At 40.2% G+C, this 25,936-nt stretch overlaps 1 protein-coding gene across 2 annotated transcripts in view; it reads right to left on the bottom strand.

Annotated features, from left to right (window-relative positions):
* TRHDE (thyrotropin releasing hormone degrading enzyme) overlaps window positions 1-25,936 on the bottom strand; it is a 346,334-nt gene that overhangs the window by 18,442 nt on the left and 301,956 nt on the right. For both annotated transcript variants that reach the window (XM_075931934.2, XM_075931938.2), the window contains 3 exons: window positions 25,235-25,382; window positions 23,201-23,298; window positions 22,578-22,685 (listed from right to left, as the gene is read on the bottom strand). In XM_075931934.2, the coding sequence (XP_075788049.2) occupies window positions 22,578-22,685; window positions 23,201-23,298; window positions 25,235-25,382 (354 nt within the window). The remainder of the gene's footprint in view (window positions 1-22,577; window positions 22,686-23,200; window positions 23,299-25,234; window positions 25,383-25,936) is intronic.

Here is a 25,936-nt window from a genome sequence, read left to right as displayed (position 1 = left end):
GTATATTAAATAGACACTATTACGACATATGATCTCACCAAAACGAGTATTAAATTAGTCTGATGTCATCTTTTTTCAATACACCCATATTGATTGGCATTATTACATTACCCTCTGGACCATCTGATTTTAAAATGTCAGATTTTGATAGTTGCTGTTTTATATTCTCCTGAATGTGGAATGGAAAGAGAGCATTCCAATATGATATAACTACCTTTTTTCCCAAATTCAGTAGAGAATTCTTATGAAACACTTCTGCCTTTGTTGCATTATTATTGATAATTCTGATTATCAATTTATTAATCAACCATTGCCGGATTCTTTTGGTTTCTAATACACTTAAAAACTCCTTCTTCTTGTCCATAACTTTGCTGGCCATCAAGTTCTGTTTGTGTTCCTTTGCTTTTCTTATCAGAAGATATAATTTTCCCCTTTTCCCCATTTTTTATAGCTGCATTCACTGACCCTTTATAATAGGTTGGCTTTTGAATCTAATATAGTCTTATTCCTGGATTCTTTTGGGGGGGAGAAGACAGCTAGTAAAGTGTTCTTCCACAATTCCCAATTATCATTTATATTTTACTGATTAAATTCTTTCTTCTGATTATTTCACTTATTATTATTTTCTGTTTATGAAACTGACCCTTTTAAAGCACCAAGCAGGGCTTAAATTCAGCAGCTCACCTGTAACTATTTTCAGACCTATGGAAACCCCGGCATCTCCCACAAAGCAGTCATCCCTTCATCTGCCATGGGGCTAAAGCTCCAAAAGCCCTGATGCCTGTTGCAGAGTTAAAAGCCTGAGCCCCAGCATATATCGTAGAGCTGAAGTCATGATCCCAGACGCTTCCCATCCTCTATTGCAAAGCTGAAGCTCCAAGCCTGGTACTTCCTCTCTTACTGGGCAGAAGCCAGAGCTCTAATGCCCCTCTTGGACACGCCCCGAACCATGTGTCCTGCAGCTGAAGCCCAGAGACCCAAATGGGTAGGGTGTGGGGGGCTCCAGGATATAATCTGAAATTTTAAGGCCTGCTACCAAGTATATATTCCATTGATTTGGACTTTATTCTGTTCACATATTATAAATGTGATTAAAGCCATAGTCACTTGTATCTAAGTTACCATATTTTTTTAGAAGCTCCAGGGGGTAGCTAAGTTTAGTTCCCCTTTTATCTGTGAACACAAGATCTAATATGGAACTTTCCCATGTTGCCTGTGATACTATTTTGAGTTAGGAAATGTCAGCTATAACACACAGAAACCCCAAGGAAGTTTTAGTACTTGTAGCATGAGACCTCCGGCATATATTATTCAAATTGAAATCTCCTATGATCACACAACTTTTTTCCCAATGCATTATATACAGGTTTATAAGGAGCCAGTTATGTTCCCTCGAGTGATCTGGTGATCTGCTGCAGACATCATCTAATATCTCATCTTGTACTTTATCTATTAAGACACTGATCCATACATATTCAAGATGATTTTCTTCTGTTATGGTGCTTTGTAGGTAAGCAGCTGGTATGATGCCATCTGATAAACATTGTCTTATAGTGATATTGCTGAGAGAAAAGTAAATACAGGAAGGCTCACCTAACTGATCAGCATGCCAATGGGTAAATCAGATATATAACAAAGACAGCTCAGATAATTTAAGCTCAGGGCATCAATTACTGAACAGTCTCTCAAGGCCAAATTCACAACCTGGTGCTGCAGTTACATTGATACAAACAACATACATTGGCATCTGAGTTTGACTCAGACTTCATTTCTGAAGCATGCTTATGAAGTGCAACATTTTTTACTGAAGAATATTCTGATGGATAAAAGTAGAAACTTCTCATAACTATACACATGAGAATTGCTGAATATTTCATTCCATATTGTTGACATTTCTACCAAAAATGTAATTTTTCCAGTGACTATTGGCGGAGCTAAAAGATCTCTGGTGAAGCACACTGCTATAGCCATTTAGAATTTGAAAAGAGATTGTGATTATGGCTATTGTCAAATGAATATCTGACTTACAGTATCATGATATTGGAAGACTGAGTGAATTTCTTTGTAAATTGTGTTAGAGTTTACACTACTGCAAAAGTTACAGTGATGGTCACATTGAGATACACTCAGTAAAAGCCCGTGTTTTTCCAGCTACTTAGAACATTAGAGAATTTGGGGGGTGGCTGAAGCTTTCTATTCTGATCCTCAACTCCATGATGAGTTTTATTGTAATGTTTCAATAAAATCTCTTTCGTCATGTTCCAGTGATTGGAAACTGAAAACAATATGTTTTTTCAATATTTTAAGGATTATAAAGCTCATCAGTGCTACAAGAAAAGAAGGGGGAAAGCCTTCAAACCATATATTGACCACTGAGACAAAACATTGCAACTCTAAAGGGTTAAGAGAGGTCCCAACAGAATTATGTCTTAGCCTATGATAGTTCCCCTATATGGTTACAGAAACATGTCTTATCTACATAACCAACTAACCACTGTGTAAAAACCCTGACATCCCTAACAATTACAATCTCTTATTTGCATGGTTGTATTACAGCACAGGCAAGTCCTAAACGTGTCACTGAGACAGACACAGGACAAACCTCTAATTCTCCCCACCACCACCAACAAACAAAAACATCAAATTCAGACTCTCATCCTGGTGTTGCTGTTTTCCTTCACCCATCACTTTAAAACCGTCTGACGCCCCAATAAGCATTGCCCAGCCTACACAAGTGATTCCTTGGTTCCTAATACTGGTGGAGATACATCAGTGCTAGACTAGGAGCAGGAAGAATACTTCGACTTTTTAATGTAGATAAGACCTTTCTTGCTGCCTCTAGACAAAGTTTCTAACTGTAAAGATCCTTCAATGCTGGAATAGGCTTTCCACTGAGGTTCTGGAATCTCTTTCATAGTAGGTTTCTTAGAACAGACTGGACAAATACCTGTCTGAGATTGTTTGGGTATATTTGTCTCTGCCTCAATATGGGGACCTGGACTAGATGAACTCTCAAGGTCTCTATCATAAGAACATAAGATGAATAGAAGAATATAAGATGGCCATACTGGGTCAGACCAAAGGTCCATCCAGCCCAGTACCTTGTCTGCCGACAGTGGCCAATGCCAGGTGTCCCAGAGGGAGTGAACAGAACAGGTAATGATCAAGCCATCTCTCTCCTGCCATCCATCTCCACCCTCTGACAAACAGGAGCTAGGGACACCATTCCTTACCCATACTGGCTAATAACCATTAATGGGCTTAACCTCCATAAATGTATCTAGTTCTCTTTTCAACCCTGTTATAGTCCTAGCCTTCACAACCTCCTCAGGCAAGGAGTTCCACAGATTGACTATGCACTTTGTGAAGAAGAACTTCCTTTTATTTGTTTTAAACCTGCTACCCATTAATTTCATTTGGTGGCCCCTAGTTCTTGTATTATGGGAACAAATAAATAACTCTTCCTTATTCAGTTCCTCCACACCACTCGTGATTTTATATACCTCTATCATATCTCCCCCTTAGTCTTCTCTTTTCCAAGCTGAAAAGTCCTAGTCTCTTTAATCTCTCTTCATATGGGACCTGTTCCAAATCCCTAATCATTTTAGTTGCCCTTCTCTGAACCTTTTCTAATGCCAGTATATCTTTTTTGAGATGAGGAAACCACATCTGTACGCAGTATTCAAGATGTGGGCATACCATGGATTTATATAAGGGCAATAAGATATTCTCTGTCCTATTCTCTATCCCTTTTTTAATGATTCCTAACATCCTGTTTGCTTTTTTGACTGCCGCTGCACACTGCATGGACGTCTTCAGAGAACTATCCATGATCAATCCAAGATCTCTTTCCTGATTAATTGTAGCTAAATTAGCCCCTATCATATTATATGTATAGTTGGGGTTATTTTTTCCAATGTGCATTACTTTACATTTATTCACATTAAATTTCATTTGCCATTTAGTTGCCCATTTACTTCGTTTTGTGAGATCTTTTGGAAATTCTTCACAGTCTGCTTTGGTCTTAACTACCTTGAGCAGTTTAGTATCATCTGAAAACTTTGCCACCTCACTATTTACCCCCTTCTCCAGATCATTTATGAATCAGTTGAATAGGATTGGTCCTAGGACTGACCCTTGGGGAATACCACTAGTTACCCCTCTCCATTCTGAAAATTTACCATTTATTCCTACCTTTTGTTTCCTGTCTTTTAATCAGTTCTCAGTCCATGAAAAGATCTTCCTTCTTATCCCATGACAACTTAATGTACCAGCTCTACATTTCTATGATTCTGATTCCTAAGTAGTGACAGCAAAAGTGTGAACTCATCACTTCTACCAGACCATTCAATTCAGTAAGTTTTAAACGTTATTCTCCAAACCTTGTTCATGTCAGGGAGGTATACATGTAGGGTGAGATTTTCAAAAGCATTTAACTGAGACAGAGGCACGAGTTCTATTAAATGTGAATGAAATCTATAGTTTTAATTCACCCTAAAACCAAATTGGGATGTTTCAAATGCTAACAGGTGCAGGCAGCTTATATCTCTCTTCTTCCTTTTTTTTTTTTCAATAAGAACCCACAGAAGGAAAGTAAATTAAAAAACCCTCTATTAATGTTACATTAAATTTACATATCTAATATCAAGAAATCAGGAAATATTAAAATATGCTGATTTACATTAACAGAGGAATCATATATATAGTAGCCCAGTGTCTGAGAGTCTGTAAAGCCGAAATGCTGACTGTTCCCTCTGGGGGGCGCTGTTGCCTAAAATGCTGGCTGTTCCCTCTGGGCGGCCTGTGTTGCATGGGGAGTGTGGGGCCCAAACAGTCACTTGCTCCCTTGTGGCGGCCTGGCTGAGTGGTGCGGAAGTCAGGCGAGCGCCACAGTGGGAGGGGAAGGGGGGGCGGGGCGGTGATGTGCGGCGTGACAGCAGCTCCAGGCCCCGCCCTTCTTCACCTCCCGCCATGGCGCTCAGCTGACTTCTGCACCACTCAACCAGGCCACCACATGGGAGCAAGTGGCGCAAGCGACCGTTTGGGCTCCATGCTCCCCATGCAGCACGAGGAGCGCAGAGCCCAAAAGGCTATTTGGGCTCCGCGGTCCTCCGAGTGAGAGGCAGGAGGGGGAGGAGAAGAGAAAGAGAGAAATGGAGAGAGAGTCAGAAGGTCTAGGAGAGCTGAGAGAGAGATGGGGGGAGGCAGTAGGAGGAGGAGAGAGAGAGAGAGAGAGATAGAGACCGGAGGCTCAGGAGAGAAGACTGACATGTAGGAGAGATCTGAAAATCCCGTCGTATGACGGGCTAATTGGCTAGTCATATATATAGTAGCCCAATGTCTGTGAGTCTGTAATGCTGAAATGCTGGCTGTTCCCTTTGGGTGGCGCTGTTGCCTGAAATGCTGGCTGTTCCCTCTGGGCGGCCTGTGCTGCATAGTGAGTGCGGGGCCCAAACAGCCGCTTGCACCGCTTGCTCCCCTGGGGCGGCCCGGCTGAGCGGCTCAGAAATCAGCCGAGTGCCACGGCGGGAGGCGAAGGGGGGTGGGGCAGTGACATGCGGTGTAACAGCAGCTCCAGGCCCCGCTCCCTGGCCGTGAACGTCACCGCCCCGCCCCCCTTCGCCTACCGCCATGGCACTCAGCAGACTTCTGTGCCGCTCAGCCAGGCTGCCGCATGGGAGCAAGTGGTGCAAGCGACCGTTTGGGCTCCGCACTCCCCATGCAGCATGGGGAGTGCGGAGCCCAAAAAGCCATTTGGGCTCCGCGGTCCCCGAGTGAGAGGCAGGAGGGGGAGGAGAAGAGAAAGAGAGAGACAGAGAGAGAGGCAGGAGGCGGAGGAGAGCTGAGAGAGGGTGAGGGGGAGGCAGTAGGAGGAGGAGGAGAGAGACCGGAATCTTAGGAGAGAAGACCGACGTGGAGGAGAGACCTGAAAATCCTGTCTTATGATGGGCTAAGTGGCTAGTTGTCTTAATGTTTTCCAAATCAAATTTACGTAACAATATTACAACTATATCAGTATTTCTGATGGCGATGGGCAGGCCACATTCTGCGTAAGGACTGTGAGGAACGTATCACAAGACAAGTGTTAGAATGGAATCCAAAGGGAAAGAGGAAAAGGGGACGTCCCAAACAAACAGGGCGACGAAGCTGCCTGGATGAAGTAAACGCAGCTGGCTTAACATGGGATCAAATCAAGACTATTGCTAAGGATCGCAAGAGATGGAGAATGATTGTGGAGGTCCTATGCTCCATTAGGAGCCCAAAGGACTAATAGATAGATAGTATTTCTGTTTATTAGCTATACTAACACACATATATGCATATAGACACATTGTATGCAGTGTGGGCAGTTTTTTCTGAGAGCTTTATTTTTTTTTATTTTGTGCATCTGTGTGTTTTTAAATGCTGTCCAACTTCAATGTTGCTTTATTTTTCATTAAAATTTGGATTTAATACATTGACAATAGTGAAAAGAATGTACGCTTAATGAAAATGGGATGTGAACATTATCATGATATTTAGAGCAGACAAGTGATGCCCTCAGTGAATGTGACAATATTAACGAATCATAGTCAGGTTTCACTGTAGTGGAAGAAGTATTTTATGTCTTGACTCAGATACTGCATCATGTTTAAAAGAGTGAGTAGCTCTTATTGAACTGTCCCAGCAGAACTGTTTTCTTTGGCTTACTACAAGATATACAGCTTGTCAACAAAAGCACCAAGGAACTAAAAGGTACCTGCAAAGAAGTAATTCTTTGCAGGTTGATTGTCCCATTAATCAGATGAGACACTTTGCACATTGGCAGGATTACCACTCAATGTTTGGATACAATCAGGAGCATTGCTGAAGTGAACACCATAGCAGCAAGGGGGCTGTCTGACTCAGAATGATAGCGAGGACAGAGTTCCTCGCTTCTGAGGCTTCCATCTTTCACGAGCTATAGCACAGCTCATCAGCCTCCACAGACTTTCCTGACTACCTCATCTTTTTTGTTTTAAGTGACAAGAGTAGTGATCTGAGCAACAGCACAGTCAGTAACTGGAAGCTCATTTGTATCCTGTGTGGAGGAAGAAGGATTTGGACACGGATGGCATTGATCACATGTCAATAGCCTGAATGCCACTATGTTTTTTGTAAATGAAACTCTTTTGACACCAAATCTGTAAAAGCACATTTGCAGCACTGCAGCAGATCTATTCAATATCATACAGCAAAGAGCTCTAGGGAAGTTTTTAAGATCTCCTTGTGTAAGCTAAGTCATTAGGATAAAATGAAATAAAAAAACACACACACTCTGGTTTTTTTTAAAAGCCTGAGCTTCAATAACAACAAAACCTACGGCTATGAAAAGCTACAAATTACTCCTATGAGAGGCCTGTAATCAGGATTATAGACATGGGGTTCCTTTCTGTGGAAATGAAAATTGTTTATGAAAATGTGAATATCCCCAAAGTCATTTCTCTTTAACTATTGCCTCAACAGTAAACTTTCTAATTGAATTTCTCCATTTCTGGGGATTCTTGCTCCTTCTTCCCTCCAATTATTATGGGCCTGTATTTCATAATTATCTAAACGTGAAAATCTCTCAGGTCTACATTTTGTAGTTGTACAGCTCTATGGAAAATGTGGTTTTAAATCTGCAGTTCCATAGCACCAGTTCAGCATGCAGAATGTTGGCCTAATGAAATTATTGAACTGAATAGATAAATTTAACTATTGTTTCAGTGTTACTGAGCTGGTAACACTGTGGAACCTACTCTCTTGTTGTACTAAATCTCTTCTGAGTGATGTAGGCTGCTGTCATTTTTTAAAGTGATAATATGATGGATACTTCAGAGGGATGATAAAATTGAATTTTGAAAGCATAATTCTGAATGCTGATGTGATTGATTTAACTTTATTTGTCTTGCTAAGCAGAAATGATGGTGAGAGTAAGATATGTGGCTAGCAAAGCTCATGTTTAAAAATTAAAAATTAAAAAATTAAATAATTAGAAAAAATTAATTAAAATCCTGCTGTGCCTTTACAGCAAAATCTTCTTTACAATGCTGAATAGTAAAGCTTTACAATGATTTAAGAATAATCATCTAAGTTAAAATTAATTGGTATGTACTTTCTCCTATTTAAACAATATTCTAACAATTGGAAATACTCTTATAAAATTTGATCATAATTATTTATCTTCTGGGCAAATTGTGTGCTAATTTCTTAAAATGTAATTGAATGCAGGTTAGTCAGTTCTTTGATTTAGAGACCATTCAGGGTAATATTTAACAAAGAAAATTCATCAGAAGCCCCATTCTTTTTAGTTTACCTTTAACCGAACCTTATTTTCCTTGATGATTCTATTTACAGCATTATTTATTGGGTAAGAAAGCTGAGATAATAGTTGCAAAAGAACGTTGTGGAGCCAACAGGAGGGATCTGGTTTTCACTCTCAGGGCAAGATGACCCACGTGTCAAGACACTTGATATGGGTTGACATGACACCAAGGGGTTTTCATGCAGACCACCGTCCCTTTGGCAAGCGCTGCGTTTGAAGCTAATGTTTGATCTTAGTCAATAAAATGAATGTCACCCATGGAGTACAGTATTAGCAGTGCATATTCTAAAATAGAATGATGCCACATGGGGAACAGTACATAGTTTTCTGTCTTTACTAAGAAGATAATCACAGGTTTTGCCCCTCTTCATTATTTATTTTCATTATAGTAGCCTAACTCAAATCAGGGAACCACTGTGCTAGGTATTGTTCATATGCACAGGAGGAGAAGGTCCCTTTCTCCAACGAAGTTATAATTGGAATGGACACAACAGACAAAAGATAAAATCTTTAACACACTGAGGTCAGTAGGAAATCTCCTATGGATTTCAGAAGGGTGAGAATTTTGGTGAAAGGAAGCATGATTATCCCCATTTTGCAAATGAAGAACTGAGGCATGGAGAGACTAAGGTACTTGCATAAAATCACAATTGATGTCAAGGGCAGAACCAGGAACTGAACTCATTAAAACACAAGGGTCAGTCCAACACCTTAACTAAAAGGCCATCCAATCTCTCTTCAGTGACTTCTTCCAGTTATGCCCAAGACCAGTTATGCAAGATCATTTATTAATACATTAACTTGTGTACATCTCTGCTGTAGATTTTTGTTGTTTTGCCCTTCAATTTCTTTAACCAAAAGTGGGCCTTCCTATCTTATTTCTTTTCTTTGTTGTGGTTGGTATTTTGGTTATTAATAAAACAAGCAAAGAAAAAACTTGAACAAATCTGTCAAAATTCTAAAGTTTTCAAATTAATTTCTTTGGGATGTTATTTACCTAATATTTGAAGAATGGTAAGGAGATTATCCTGTTGATCATCTAGAATATTGAGTAAGCAAAGCTATTCTAGAATAAGAAACACTTTTTTCTCTTCACTTGTAACAAGATGAAATCCTTTCTTCTATTAGACATACTCCCTAGATCCTCTTTTACAACACCATCTTCTCTATTTCCTTGATTAACTCATGCACTCAGCAGTCTTTTCTTGCTCCTTAAACAGTTTTATTGACTTGAATGTAAGATTCCACTGAAATGTCGTAACAACCTATCAATTAGTTAAATTACTTCAGCAAGATTGGCTGCCACCATCTGGCTGTACTCTAATAACATTTCAATATATATGTATCGCTACATCTGTATCCACACAGATAGAACAATGAATTTTCAAAGTCATTAAAATTTACAGAAATTGATAACAGCAAAGAATGGGTGTAGGGTTTTGTTTGTTTTTGTTGTGTTTTACATTTTTTATACACACATGTATGAAAAAACAGCTTTTCTGCTGTAATCTCACAGCTTGCATAAGCCTAATGACATCTGAAAACTAAATGATGAACATCAAAAGAGCAAAAAATATGTCATCTACATACCTAACATACATAATTAATCTTTTAGGCTGTACATCCACAAACAGTCATGCAAGTGATTGTCAGAGTGCAATGTATCTTCAAGGTGGTATTTCCACAGAGTAGTTAAAGTAGGGGTGGGCAATAATTTTTGACCGGGGGTTCCACATCAGACATTTTTGAAGCGGTCCTGGGCTGCCCCAGAAGGGGCGGGGCCAGAACACTTCTGTGTTTCCCCACCAACAGACCCTGATTGGTCTGTGGTTGGCGGAGCATGTTAAGTCTTTGTCCCCACCCCCTGAGAGAACCAGGTCAGTCAGGGCCTGGGGGTAGAGGGAGCATGCGAGTCTCCTCCCACCCTGAAAGGGAGCACCATGGTTAGAGTCACCCACCAGCTGAGCAGCAGCTGGCAGTTGACTCTAAGTGCTGAGCACCTTGCAGGGCAGGAGGAGACTTCATGTGCACCTCCAGGCCCTGATTGGCCTGGGGGCAAGGGGAGCACAAAGTCTCTCACCCCTTGCCCTCCGGTGCATAGCGCTAAGAGTTAACTGCCAGGGTTGACTCTAAGCACCATGTGTTCCCCCATCCCTGAGCCCTGATTGGCCTGGAGGTGGGGGAACAGCAGGACTTTCGTGGACTAAATTAACCCACTTGGCGGGCCAGATCCAGCCCGTGGAGGCCCTTTTGTCCACACCAGAGTTAAAGGATACAGTAAACAGATGAAACAAATTAGGAAGACAAGATTAGTGGGAATCAATTGTCTCTTGAACAGTAAATATGCATTCTTCTTACTGAATATGAGAATCTAGTATTCTCAAATTAGGGCTCTTGGGGTACGTCTAGACTACAGGCTTTTGTCGACAGAAGCTTTGTTGACAGATACTGTCGACAAAGCTTCTGTCGACAAAGAACATCTAGACTGCATCCAGTTCTGTTGACAAAGCAAGCCGCTTTGTCAACATGACAGTGTAAACGCAAAAGACAGCGTAGATGCAATAACACCTTCTGTTGACAGAACTCTGTCAACAAAAGGCGTTATTCCTCGTAGAATGAGATTTATAGCCATCGATGTTATGTCGACAGAACTCAGTGGCAGTGTAGATGCAGGTATAGTTTTGTCAACGAAAGTCCACTTTTGTCAACAAAACTCTGTAGTCTAGACACACCCTTGGATACTATTGTCTTTGCATAAATTAGCTGACTGATGACATTCTTACTTCATTAATTGCACTTTTTAATGACTGATAGAGAGAAAATTAATGTCTCTAACACTGCGCTCAGAGATAGGAGTATTTTACAGCAAACCCTGTGAAATGCTAAATGTGGAAACTACTGCAAAAGCCCATCTCCAAATGAACACATTAAAAATAAATAAATAAATAAATAAATAAATAAATAAAACTTTCTGGGTGTCTGGCTGGTGAGTCTTGCCCACATGCTCAGGGTTTAGCTGATCACCATATTTGGGGTCGGGAAGGAATTTTCCTCCAGGGTAGATTGGCAGAGACCCTGGAGGTTTTTTGCCTTCCTCTGTAGCATGGGGTTCAGATCACAGCTGGAGGTTTCTCTGCATCTTGTGGTCTTCAAAGTATTTGAAGGCTTCAATATCTGAGATATAGGTGAGAGGATTATTCTAGGAGGGGTGGGTGAGATTCTGTGGCCTGTACTGTGCAGGGGGTCAGACTAGATGACCATAATGGTCTCTTCTGACCTTAAAGTCTATGAGTAAAACAAAAAACCTGTTACAACATAATTAGACTTCAGGATGCTATATTCTGAAATGTTAGCATCAATTTTTAAGTCCTGTATATTCCTCTTTAGTTTATGGTGTAAAGGGAAAGCAAGATGTTGAACAAGAAGTGCTAATGAGCTGAAACTCATGAGAAGGAGGGGAATGGTCGTTTCTTGGCATAACTTCTCTCAAGAGATGTATGGAAACAACTGTGTACCGACAAGTCAAAGTCAGAGCACTGGGTTTTCAGTTAGACCAACATTATCTGCTTTCTGTTCCTTTCAAAGGTGAGTTATTGTGTAGACACAGAAGGAATGTAAATGTCAAGATGCTTTTTGTGGGAAATACAGTTTGGGGGTAGAGAGGAATATGAAGACCAGGGTGCAGAATGCAAGAAGAGCCCATATTTTGCATGGTTTCTAGAATATACTCTTTCTACCTACTCAAGGTGACAAATCTTCTTAGGGAAGCTTGTGTTGCCAATGTGAACTTGCAGACAATAGGCCTCCCAGATTCGGCATCCTTGGGACCTGAGTGGTTCCGAAGAAGGGATTTTGCTGGATCAGAGGAGGTTATTTCTGCACCCCCTCCCACTGATCCTCTTGCTCGGCTCCAGTCCTTGCTTGGCCTCCTGGCGGGCTCCCCACATGCAACCAGCTGTGCTGCCCTGCTATGGCAGCCCATGGTCCTGCCGCTGGGGCGCTCAGCCTCGCCACAGCAAACCACTGCCCCGTCGCCAGTGCTCCTAGCTCCACCAATCCTGCCATGGCAGCACCAACCTTGCCAGCCCACAATCCCTCTGTTGGGACTCCTGCTCCTTTCTCCCCCAGCAGATTGCTGCTCAGCTGGGGTTCCTGACCCAGCCAGTCTACTGGAGCAGCACTGGCCCCACTGCTGGGGCTTATGGCCCTGCCAGCCCTGCTGCAACTGCCGTGTGGTCCCACCGCCAGGGCTCCTGGCTTCACTGCAGGAGACCGCTGCCCTGCTGGAGCCCACCGGTATACCAGCCACCTGCCGCGGAGAACTCCCGCAGAAGGGCTCCAGGCACTGGCATCTCTGCAGCCAGCCTGGCTGGGTTCCCAGTCCCCACAGGGCTCCTGCCTTTGGTCCTCTCACTGGGTCTCTCTGGTCCAGCAAGAACTGGAATGTCTGCTGGACCATGGATGTTGCTGGACCAGTGAGTCCTGGTTGAGAGAGGTTCTACCTGTATTTTTTTCTCCTCTACAGATTTTGTTTTCATGAGAGTGACACCTGGAGTAAAGTATTTAAGTATGTTAGCTCACAGGCATCCCGGAATCCTTCAGAATTATATTTATGATTCATTTGTTTTCATAAAATGCCCTGTATGACTATGAAATCTATCAGAAATCCTGTGGTTAAGAACCTGAAAAGAAGTAAATGCAGGATCTCCTGGCAATCCCTACTTATTCCTCCCGCCACTATGAAGATGGAACAGTGCCCTCCGAAAACTTTGTATTATGGAAAAGATGCTGGACTGCATTCTACTTTGACAGGATCAGTTCATTGTATAATTGTAAATATCAACTATTTTGCTGAAGTTGTTTCAGTAAACTTTGAACAATATCCCTTCTTACACTCATTCTGACCCTACAGAACTCCAAAAAGTATACTTAGCACAGAGCATATGAAAACAAAGTGTTGAAAAATTTGAGTATTGTGTATGATCTTGGCCAAACTAGAAGACAACTCATATGTCAATAACCAGTTGATTAAAGATCAGAATGTCACTAATGTTAGAAGTAAATCTTAGTCCATCACAGATGAAAGTTTAAGAGATGCCAAATGTATAAGAGGACTCAAACTTTCTTCTTTAATTACCAGAATGCAGCCCTAAACTTACTCAGTTTGGATAAGTCTACACTGCACAGCTATTTTGAAATAAGCTATTCCAGAATAGTTATTCCTTTATAGCTTATTTCAAAATAGCACGTCTACACTGCAGGGAAGCCTCATAATTAGTCCAAAGCAGGCTTTCCTAATGTAGACATGATATCTCAATTTAGAACCCCAGGAGGCACTGGGGAGGAATAATTTAGAAAGGCCCTGGTGAGGGCCTATTTCGAAATAGCAGCAGTGAAGCATCAGGAAAGAGATCTTGGAGTTATCGTGGACAGTTCTCTGAAAACTTCCACACAGTGTGCAGCGGTGGTCAAAAAGGCAAATAGGATGCTAGGAATTATTAAGAGATAGAAAATAAGACACAGAATATCTTACTTCCCCTGTATAAAACTATGGTACGCCCACATCTTGAATACTGTGTACAGATGTGGTCTCCTCACCTCAAAAAAAATATTTTGGCCTTGGAAAGGGTTCAGTAAAGGGCAACTAAAATGATTAGGGGTTTGGAACAGGTCCCATATGAGGAGAGGTTAAAGCGACTGGGACTTTTCAGTTTAAAAAAGAGGAGACTGAGGGGGGATATGATAGAGGTATATAAAATCATGAGTGGTGTGGAGAGGGCGGAGAAAGAAAAGTTATTTATTAGTTCCCTAATCAGAAGAACTAGAGGACACCAAATGAAATTAATGGGTAGTAGGTTTAAAACTAATACAAGAAAGTTCTTCACACAGCGTGTAGTCAACCTGTGGAACTCCTTGCCAGAGGAGGCTGTGAAGGCTAGGACTATAACAGAGTTTAAAGAGAAGCTAGATAATTTCATGGAGGTTAGGTTCATAAAAGGCCAGGGGATAAAATGGTGTCCTTGGCCTCTGTTTGTCAGAGGCTGGAGAGGGATGGCAGGAGACAAATCGCTTGATCACTGTCTTCGGTCCACCCTCTCTGGGGCACCTGGGGCTGGCCATTGTCGGCAGACAGGATACTGGGCTAGATGGACCTTTGGTCTGACCCAGTATGGCCGTTCTTATGTTCTTATGTCTACACACGCTTTATTTTGAAATAGCTGTTTCAGAATAGGTGTTATTCCTCATAGAATGAGGTTTACATATTTTGGAATAAGCCGTCTGTTATTTCTAAATTATTGTGAAATAACAGAATTGCTGTGTGGATGCTCACATTGTTATTTTGAAATAACACTAGTTATCTCAAAATAACGGCGCAGAGTACACGCACCCTTTGAGTCCTGTGAAAACTGGGTAACAAAAATTATTAGACATGACCAGCTGATGACATTTTAAAACCTAAATGAGAAAAAGTCAGGCAATTAGTCCTACAACTATTTAAATGTAAATAACTGATTAATAGCAATAGCTTACATTTTAAAAGAAGGAAAATCAGAGAATCCACTGATGACTGGCTCCAAATAGCCAATCCTCTTCTCAGTGGACTTCACTAAGTCGTTCCTCGGGGTGTCACAGTAGATGCTGAATGGGTCATTATTTACTGTGATATCACATTTCAAGCGTTTATAAACTATTGCTGTCTGCCCATTTCTTTCTGAGCTCTAGAGGTTAGAAAATCACCAAAGAAAAACACTGCAAATGCTAATGCTCTTAAAATTGTGTTTTGCCTTCAAAACCAATGCATTATAAAGGTTAAAGAGGTTAACAAGGCTGATTCTCAAACTCAGGCAGACTTTGTATGGTAATTTTGCTATTTTTTTAGACTGAACCACAATGTTATCATAATTACAGAGTATGAGTAATGTATTTCTTCACACATGAAAGAGCTTCATGGGGATCATCTCAGTTAAATGAAGGTAGCAGCAAACATCTTAATTTTCAGCAAGCAGTAGATTCTGCTGTATAGTATTTATCTGTATCTTGACTTCTGTAACTCCCATTCCTAAACCCACAACACAAATGATTTGCATAAAGAATGTTCCATATTCCCAACAGAGGCTTTAATCTTGTCCACTTATGAAAGTATGTATTGACCTTACTGCAGCAAGACAAGTTTGCTGAGATAAGCACCATCAGCAGTATTTGTACAGCTGAAGTGGAGCCCATAACCTATATTCGAATATTAGATCTTTATTAATTTAATAATTAAAAGGAAAATGAATCTCACATTAACTTTTGTTCTCATATTTTCAACACAAACTTCATATAACATTTCTTTTTGTTAGCTCTTGCTAGGATTAAAATCCTGTACAGCTTTGTTGACATTTTTTGGAGCAAGTTACTTAAGGCTGGCTATTTGCTTTGATGCCTTTGTAGTCAAATATGTCCTTTGAGTCATACCCTGCCATTCTTTCCTAGAAGAGTGGCTGAGAGCTGTACTGTCATTAAGCATTCTGCACTCTAAATTATCGTAATTTTTCAGGCACATAAATGGCTGAAATCTTTTTCTTGCATCATTTATTTTAGGACATTTATATGAGATCAGCTATTGGTGCACCAATGCAGTAGTGCATTAGTGTCACAGAATGGAATTCCCTGTGGAATAGATGAAAAGTGCAGAGTTGTGGATAATGTCCTTCTAAATTTCATGTCAATATGGGACTCAGCCTCTTAGGAGCAAGAAACTTCCTGTCTAACACATGAGCATCAATCTCACCTAGATTAGTGAATGTTTTTTCTAAAGAAGATATGAAAGTAATAGTGCTATGCTGGGAAGTCTAATGGTGTTATTCAAATATTGCTGGTATTAACAGAGGGATATACCAGTAATTATCTTCTTTAATTGTGCATTTAGTTTTAACCTAAAAACATGCTTAACGCTTTGAGTTACAAGCTATAAATGTAAGTATTATTGGCCAATTCTCTATTTGAGATTAAGAATATAAGAACACCCACACTGCATCAGACCAAAAGTCTATCTTGTCCAATATCCTGTCTTCCAACAATGGCCAGTGCCAGGTGCCCCAGAGGGAATGAACAGAACAGGTAATCATCAAGTGATCCATCCCCTGTCATAGTCCCTACCCATTTTGGCTAATATCTACTAATGGACCTATCATGCATGAATTTATCTAGTTCTTTTTTGAAGCCATGGCCTTCAACACATCCTCTGACAAGCAGTTCCACACCTTAATTGTGCATTGTGGAAAAAAATACTTCTTTTGTTTGTTTTAAACCTGCTACCTATTAATTTCATTTGGTGACACCTATTTTCTCTGTTATGACATAGTTCTTTGTTACGAGCATTCTTCTTGTGTTATCTTGGTCAGCAGTGGTTACTTATTTGCATGGTAAAGAAGAAAGCATAGTAAATATATGGTGATTATAATTATTTAAATATCTAGAGTGGAGAGTACATGGTAATTAGTTTTGGACCTGCCATAGTAAACAGTGTTACTAAGAGATCTGCAGAAACATGCAATCAATACAGAGGTATACATTACTGTATTTGATTATTATTGTCCCTTTAACCCACAATTAAACTACACAAGTAAAATACATAAACATTGGGATGGAAAGAGCTTCTAAAGAGCCATGTAATCAAGTGTCACCACAAGATTTATTTTATCATTCCTAAACCATTCCTTATTAAATGTGTGTTCTCTCTCACTTTGACTACGGGTAGAGTGATGGAGATTTCATAGCCTTCTTAGCAACTGCCTGCAACTTTTCACAAACATAAAAGTTTCACCTAATAGCTTGTACCTGTACTGAATCTTATTTGATTGATATCAATCTACCTCCCCAGTATTGTTTTGTCTTTTTATGTTCCAAAGAATTTTCAGTTTGTAAAACAGATCTTTGGATTTGCCACTTAGGTTTCCAGAAGAGATCTTTCAGGGCAAAGCACTGCAACTATGGTATTCAGCAAACTCTGGGTCTGATTGTACCCATATATGGAAATACCACAAAGGAGACTGAAAACACTATAAGCTTCCCCTCACAAAGTTTCTACCGGGGCTTTAAAAATGGCGGCGCCCGGCAAGATGCAAATGAAGCCCGGGATATTTAAATCCCGGGCTTCATTTGCAACTTCGGTTGCCTACATTAACCACCCTAGTTCGAACTAGGGTGGTAGTGTAGACATACCCGCTGTGTGTTCTGGCTTCTGTTATGGCTTACACCCCATGATAACTAAATTCTTATTACAGAATCATTATTATTATTGGTGATAACAGAATCCCTGTGATATAGTAGGTAGTTCAACCTTAATAAAGCCGTACTATTGTCTGAGCCAAAATACATCAACTGAAGGTATTTAAATGTTGTGCTACTATAAAGTATAAGCTGATTTTATGACTACTAAGCTGCTAAAATGACAAAGTTTCCCGACTACAGTAAGTGACCTTTGCGATGCCATTCCAAAATAAGCAGATATGGTATCAGCCTGTCAATGTGTTAGTAACATTCCAAATATGTGATCATTCATAGAACAGCAACTGGCAATTTCTGGGGTGGGAAAAAAAGACCTGAACCTCTAATCTTAAGAAATAAATGAAAAGAACTCTGTCTGCAAGTTGCAACCTTGTTTATCATCTGAGGTCAATCCCTGATTCATCATTACATTATTTGGGCTGGTTACTGTTCAAAATTATCTAGAGTTTTTCAGAAATGTATTGCTTTAACTCCTCCTGCCCTGGTCTGATACCTTTATCATAACATTCATAGTGCTCCAACAGTCACAGTCTTGGGCTCCCAAGAATGGCCTTGTCGAGAAGGTTAAGATTAATTTCACTAGGCTCCTTAAATGTGTTCCTTTCTTTTCTCACTATTGTTAGCAAAGCAATCAGCTTTCATCTGATGCCTCCTTTTTCTCTAGTCCTTTGGGGAAAGAGGGGAGGGCTTGCCAGGGTGACACAGCTTTTATATACTGCATTATCTACTGCTGTGCATTTTAATAGATTATGTTAAATGTGATTAACTAATTTTGCTGTTGCAAATGAGTATCTTAGTAAATTACTTTTCCAGATCCTTCCCTGTGATACATTCTTTGTATTTTCCTCTTTGAATAGCTATGTATCTAGCATTGTGGACATTTGTTAATTTTGATACTGATAAGAATTCACTAAAAATGTGTGTGTTTGGATTCATCATAGAGAATGTACCGGATACATTCTTTAATAACACTTTCTTCTTGGAGTTTAAAAGTCTAATGGTAAGATTGAAAGGAGGATTTAGGTGCGTACCTGCCACTTTAGACACCAAAGTCCAACAAAACCACAATTCAGCTGCAACCCAAGTCTGTAGCACCTCTGTTAATACGGATGAAGTGCTCTAAGTGCCTATGTTTCTGCTAGCAACCATGTGCAAAGCTGCCTAGGACCTGATGCTACTGCGCTGCTCAGTGTTCTAGTTCATGTCTAAGCCCTGTCAGGATTCACAGAGTTGGCATCCTGTAGTCTCTCTTGCTCCTGGGATCGAATCCCTATATAACAGATGGAAACCTAGAATCAAATCCTTGTTCTAAAGGAGATGAAGTGCCTCCCCGCTCCCAGGTGAGGGCCCCAACCACTGGGCTGTTTGATAGAGCGGGGAGGCACTTCGTCTCGTTTGGAGCAAGGATTTGAATCTAGGTCTCCAACTTCCAGGTGTGTTTCCTAACCTCTTAGCTATAAGCCCCCTTTCCGCCCTGTGAGAAAGGACTGATCTAACTTCCGAGAATTCTGAGCCAAGTCAGCCTCCTCCCTTTAGCATGGAGTTAGATGCCTAACCCCCTTCAAAGTGTGAGGTTTGAAAACTTTTAGCTCAGAATCTGGCTTCCATTAAGCTCTCTTTTAGGCACTTAATGGTCCCCATGCATTGTCTGAGAAACATAGACACCTCATTTTGGGTAATGAATTCCACTAAGCAGCAAGGTGCCCAAAATGTACAACATGGAGCATTGTAGTACCCAACTCCCTCGGGGAAAACCTAGCCCAAAGTCCCATTTTCAAAGTCATTAAGACTAAGTCTACATGGCAAGCACAAACTCACAGCAGTGAGTTTAGAGCCTGGCTATTCAGACTTGAGCTCACACTACAGCACTAAAAATAGCTTTTTTGATTTTGGACTCGGGCTGGAGTCTGGGCTCAGAAGTGCACTCTCCTCCTTGGGATTCAAAGCTCGGCCAATGTTTACACAGCCACTTTTAGCACCAGGAGTTGTAGACCCAAGTTATAAGACTTGCTGTTGCAGGATTCGGCTTGCTGTGTAGATATATCCCTAGAGGCAGGTTTTCAAAAGTATGAAAGCATTTACTGGCATTTTAAAAAGTGCCTAAGCAGGTTTCAGTGAGAAATCATGTTTATTTCAATAGGAATTAGGCACCTAACCTGCTTAGGTACTTTTGAGAATCCTAATTGGCACCTATTGGCATTCTTATGATCTGTATGCCTTTGAAAATAAGTGCCTAATTCAGCTTAAAAAATGGGACCTAACTTTACCTGAAATCAAATATTTTACCTAGAAACAAAACATGAGATTCTGTGATACACAGAAACTGGTTTCCTGCTTTCCATCAGATGAAAAAAAGCTGACTTTTTTCACAAGAAAGCTGCAGTCCTCACTAGTACTTGCCTTATTCTCCATGGAGAGCTGCATTATTTAATGAAATGCACTGCTTTATTCATTAATACTCTGCACTTATATGCATACTTTGCATCTTGTCAATGCCCTGACAACTAGTACCTGAACTAGATAAACCTCTGGCTGGTCCGCTTGCCTCCTATAGTTACTGTTTGTTCATTATACTCCTACTAATGCCCCATCCCCATTGCTCCTATTACATTACCCCTCCTTGAATCCCTCTATTAGCTTCTTCTCTCTTACTGCATCTCTTTCAATTATGTATCTTATCCTATAAAGCTTTACATAATATTTCCCTTTATTACATCTTTTCCTCCCTCTCTTTCAGGTCTTCCCAAACTTTTTACCACACTCCTCCTTTTCTCTTCTTAAAGCTTCACATCCTCTGTCATGTTGCCCTTATTCCTGTCTTCATCTATCGAGAATCCTCCCTTTCTTCCATTATGTCTTTACTTAAATTCAACCTCATTTTTATCTCAGGAGGTAGAGGAGGCCACACAGGCTCCACTTGTCCCATCCACAGATTAAGAGATCTTTCCCACTCCTTCTAGCTCTGCAGGCTCACAGCAATGCTTTAAAAGACATCTGGTCATTTCGGCTACATGTTTTAACCTGGGTTGTTCTATCTATTACCCAAGATCCATAAACCTGGAAATCCCGGACACCCCATCATCTCGGGCATTGGCACTCTTACTGAAGGACTGTTTGGCTATGTGGACTCTCTGCTCAGACCCTACGCCACCAGCACTCCCAGTTACCTTCGTGACACTACGGATTTCCTGAGAAAACTACAATGCATAGGTGATCTTCCAGAAAACACCATCCTAGCCACCATGGATGTAGAGGCTCTCTACACAAACATCCCACATGCAGATGGAGTACAAGCTGTCAGGAACAGTATTCCTGATGATGCCACAGCACAACTGGTGGCTGAACTCTGTGAATTTATCCTCACACACAACTATTTCAGATTTGGTGACAACATATACCTCCAGACCAGTGGCACTGCTATGGGCACCCGCATGGCCCCACAATATGCCAACATTTTTATGGCTGACCTGGAACAACGCTTCCTCAGCTCTCATCCACTTACACCCCTTCTCTACCTACGCTACATCGATGACATCTTCATCATCTGGACCCATGGGAAGGAGACTCTGGAAGAATTTCACCATGATTTCAACAGCTTCCACCCCACCATCAACCTCAGCATGGACCAATCTACACGGGAGGTCCATTTCCTGGACACCACGATACAAATAAGTGACGGTCATATCAATACCACCCTATACCGAAAACCTACCGACCGCTATACTTACCTGCATGCCTCCAGTTTCCATCCTGGACACACCACACGATCCATTGTTTACAGCCAAGCACTGAGGTACAACCGCATATGCTCCAACCCCTCAGACAGAGACCTACACCTACAAGATCTTCAACAAGCATTCTGTAAACTGCGATACCCACACGAGGAAGTGAGGAGACAGATTGAGAGAGCCAGACGTGTACCCAGAAGCCTCCTGCTACGGGACAAGCCCAAGAAAGAAACCAACAGAACACCACTGGCCATCACCTACAGTCCCCAGCTAAAACCTCTCCAACGCATCATTAGTGATCTTTAACCCATCCTGGACAATGATCCCTCACTTTCACAGGCCTTGGGAGGTAGGCCGGTCCTTGCCCACAGACAACCCGCCAACCTGAAGCATATTCTCACCAGCAACTACACACCGCACCATAATAACTCGAACTCAGGAACCAATCCTTGCAACAAACCTCGGTGCCAACTCTGCCCACATATACACACCAGCAACACCATCACAGGACCTAACCAGATCAGCCATACTGTCACTGGTACATTCTCCTGCACATCCACCAACGTAATATATGCCATCATGTGCCAACAATGCCCCACTGCTATATACATCGGCCAAACAGGACAGTCCCTACGTAAAAGAATCAATGGACACAAATCTGATATTAGGAATGGCAACATACAAAAACCTGTAGGGGAACACTTCAATCTTCCTGGACACACAATTGCAGATCTAAAAGTAGCCATCCTGCAGCAAAAAAACTTCAAGACCAGACTTCAAAGAGAAACTGCTGAGCTACAGTTCATCTTTAAGTTTGACACAATCAACTCTGGATTAAACAAAGACTGTGAATGGCTCGCTAACTACAAAAGCAGCTTCTGCTCTCTTGGAATTCACACCTCCAGATCAGCTGCTAGAAGTGGGCCTCATCCTCCTTGATTGGATCCACCTCGTCATCTCCAGCCTGATCCTGGCCTGCATATTTATTCCTGCCTCTGGAAATTTCCACTACATGCATCTGACGAAGTGGGTCTTTGCCCACGAAAGCTTATGCTCCTACACTTCAGTTAGTCTATAAGGTGCCACAGGACTCCTCGTCGCTTTTGCAGATTCAGACTAACACGGCTACCCCTCTGATGTTTTAACCTGTAAGCAAACAGTATGTATTAAAGAATGCATACTCATATTGACTATATTAGTCCTGAGTTGGGGAGTGGGAGACGGGAGATGTATATTTTTGTCCCACTTACCGATTTCTATTGCTGGAAATCCAATCTGAGATTAATGTTGCAGCCTGTTGATGACAGTGTTTATTGCCAAAGCTGCAGGCCAGCATGATGACTTCTCGACGCAATTCTCTGGGTTAGTCCAAAACACAAATAAAGACACTAATGAGGTCACGTTTATAAATAATTGTGTTGAAATTCTCAGATGAAAATATTATAACCTTTCTTATAAAAGAGCTGTTAATATTTAAACAAAAATATTCAAGATACTGTAATTCTATATCCTTGAGTAAGAACCAAGCACCATATTGTTACAGTTACAATTTTTAATTAAAGGCTATGGATCAAAACGTGTGCTGTTACATTTAGCCAGCCCTACTAAATTCAATGGCCTCATGAGTTCAAATCCCCAAATCTCCAATGGAGCCAGCACTTAAATTAAAGCTTAACAAGAACATGTCTTTGTTCTCCAAATTCCAGGCAGAGGAAGCAGATTCATAGCCCCTAACTCCCTCCAGTGAGGAGAAATGAATGGAGAAAAAGGATAGAAAGGCATCTCATGCTGCTCCAGCTCACATTTAGTATTGGGAAAGCACTTTCCTATAACTATCTCCTGTAAAAATTAATAAAGAAGTGTATAACAGTACTCATGTTGGTAGGCAGCTTGAACAAGTGATCTGTTTAAATTATTTGTTGGCCATCCAAGTTTGAGGTACATCGTTGCAACTTGTTTTAAAATATATTCCTGAAAGAAAAAAAGCAAGTATATTTTCAGAATTAAGCTTTATTTTTTATTTTTCACTTCAAAATTGAAATACTGTTGATGTTTTTATTAACATCCCACTTTCAAAATGCTTCGATTTGGATCTAGTGTTGCAATGCTTTTGTATTCAATCCCATTCTTTATTTACTTCAATCTACAGAACAGCTACATGAGTGGGTCTACAATGTAAGCCAATTTAATGACAAAGAATGCAACCATTTACTTTGTTTACTTTAAAAGAATTTTAACCTAACAATACACAAGTGAAGCGCTGCTGGAGCTTGGATAGGCTAATGTCAACTCTAGCTAAGCCAATCCTGTCTTCACAATAAATGTTTGACTAATGGCCATTGTTACACATTTAAGGAGACACACTCAGCACATATTTAGTGAGATAACTGATAGCTATGATCGTCTTTACTTTCATAGCTACAGCCAAAGCATTACACAGGTGCCGTCATCTGATCTGTAATACTCAACAATATGTGCTGCATATCAAGACTGGGTTATTTAATGATACTATTTCAATGTCCATTTAGCTCTTGCGGTGTATAAATATCAAAGACAGCACAAGACATGTTTTATCCTACTCTTACATCTTGCACATTAGGCATCTTTACATTCAGTGACAAGTTGTGAAGTAGACTATTGTCACTGTAGTCACGGCATAATTTTCTGCCACTGGAATTCACAGCTTTGAAAAAGGAACTGAAATGAACTAATGCAAGAGAATATCCATTTTTATTTTTATGAATGCATGTGCAAATGTGCGCAATGACAGAAAGGAGAAGCACAGTATAGCATTCTCGAGCAGGTAAATTATACTGTGGCAGTTTATATTTCCTCTGCTATCAACTCTGCTTTCAGATTTCAGGAAGAATCATAGCGATAAAATACAACCCTTCAATTAAATACACCAGTGTTTTTTATTAAAATGCATTCTTTTTACACAATTGTGTCTGAAAGTGAAACAGCAAGGACTGTTTAATGATTTTTCAATGCAGGTAATGATAGACTAGGAACAAAAAAAAGAGAAATTTTACATTAGAACTGTCTGGTTTGGAGCAAGTCTTAGATCATAGGTTCCTGAAGAAACATTTCCAGTATTTCCTTATTAATTTGTAATGCATTCCTTATATAAATTCTCCATGCAAGCATGCATCTCAGTGTATTTTAAAAGTGTCTCTTTAACTATATCAGACTTCATGTAGTTACTTCATTTTGACTGTATTATAAAATTATGTGTATGTGATTGGCCATTCAAGCATAAACCAGGTTATAATTTTTAATAAATACTCTACTATTAAAGTCTGTGTAATTAACAATATTCCTTTTAATAAATATGCTTCAAGATTAAGCAACATTTTTCAGGTAACATTTTAAAATGTTTGTCGTGTCTACTTGGATTATCTAGTTTGCTGCTACTACTGTTCCTCCGGTCCCAATTATGAATGGGTTTTTGACTCAATTGTGATCTAATCCTTGTTAATTAAGGGAAGTGCATTGAATTCACTATGCCTTTCAGAAAGGAATTAATGACTAATAATATAGACTTCAATTTCATTCATCCTGATAAATTCTGTGAGCACACTTTCTATTCATGATTATGTCCAATGAAACTAAAGTTCAGTGGCTCCAGAGAACTATAAAATTTGGAGTACACATTGTTTTTAAGAGTCAAACCACTTATTTGTCCTAATAGTTTATAGGAAGAAAAGTTAAGTTTTCTTCTACTCATTAAATATGCCTCAAAGAACTGTTATCACTGTTCAAATGCAAATTAACCTAAGTTTGACAATTGCTATATTTAAATACAAAATAATTAGAAAGAAAGTTAATATCCCTAGATCAGTTACAATAACTGACTGTGGACTAGTTCATCTCAGGACAATAGAAAAGAAGAGAATATATCTTTTACATTGAAAATGTTGTAGTTTTCAGTGCGGTCCAGCAATTTATCTAGAGGATAAAGAGCTCGGCTGGCAGCATGCCAAGGCAGAAAATCCTTCTCCTCGGAAAGGTATCTGATAATCTCCAGAGGAATATTCTGAGGCAAATAGCCAGCTCTGCACAGTCAAAGAAGTTCATGTTAATTATTATTTTCAGAGAAAGTACATGATGATGCAAAATGAGGGTTTTTCATATGCAAATGAAAGGTAGAAAAGCATGATAAATACATCACATTATAATGAAATGAAAGCCAGTGTTATTAAAAAAAACCCAACTGTTATGTATTGAATTTCTTTTTACAGGTTGGCAATATCCCTAATTTAAATAGAACCCTGTAGCTATTAAGAATGAGAACACTAAAGTAGCGGAAGGAAGGAAGGAAGGAAATCTTATTGCTACAGTGTAGACAGAATGTAAACAAACTTGGGCATTTTGCTTCTCAGAAAATTGTTACAGGTCGTGGACAGCTGGGAAGAACTGATTGTGAAGGGACATTCTTTAGTTTCAAAATTACTCCCATAAAAGCAGTTTTGTGGGATGTTTATTTCAAACCATTTTAGAACAAGTTTCCTTTTAAAATTCTATATTGGAAACTTCAAGCTTCAGGATTTTTGTTCATGTTACATTTTTGAACTGCTTTTCTTAATCAAAAATACTAAAATAAAATTTA

Source organism: Pelodiscus sinensis, chromosome 1, assembly GCF_052426305.1.
Source record: "Pelodiscus sinensis isolate ZL-2025 chromosome 1, ASM5242630v1, whole genome shotgun sequence".
NCBI classification, from domain to species: domain Eukaryota; kingdom Metazoa; phylum Chordata; order Testudines; family Trionychidae; genus Pelodiscus; species Pelodiscus sinensis.
Note: the sequence above shows the minus strand (reverse complement) of the source record. Positions and strands in the feature narration are given on the sequence as shown.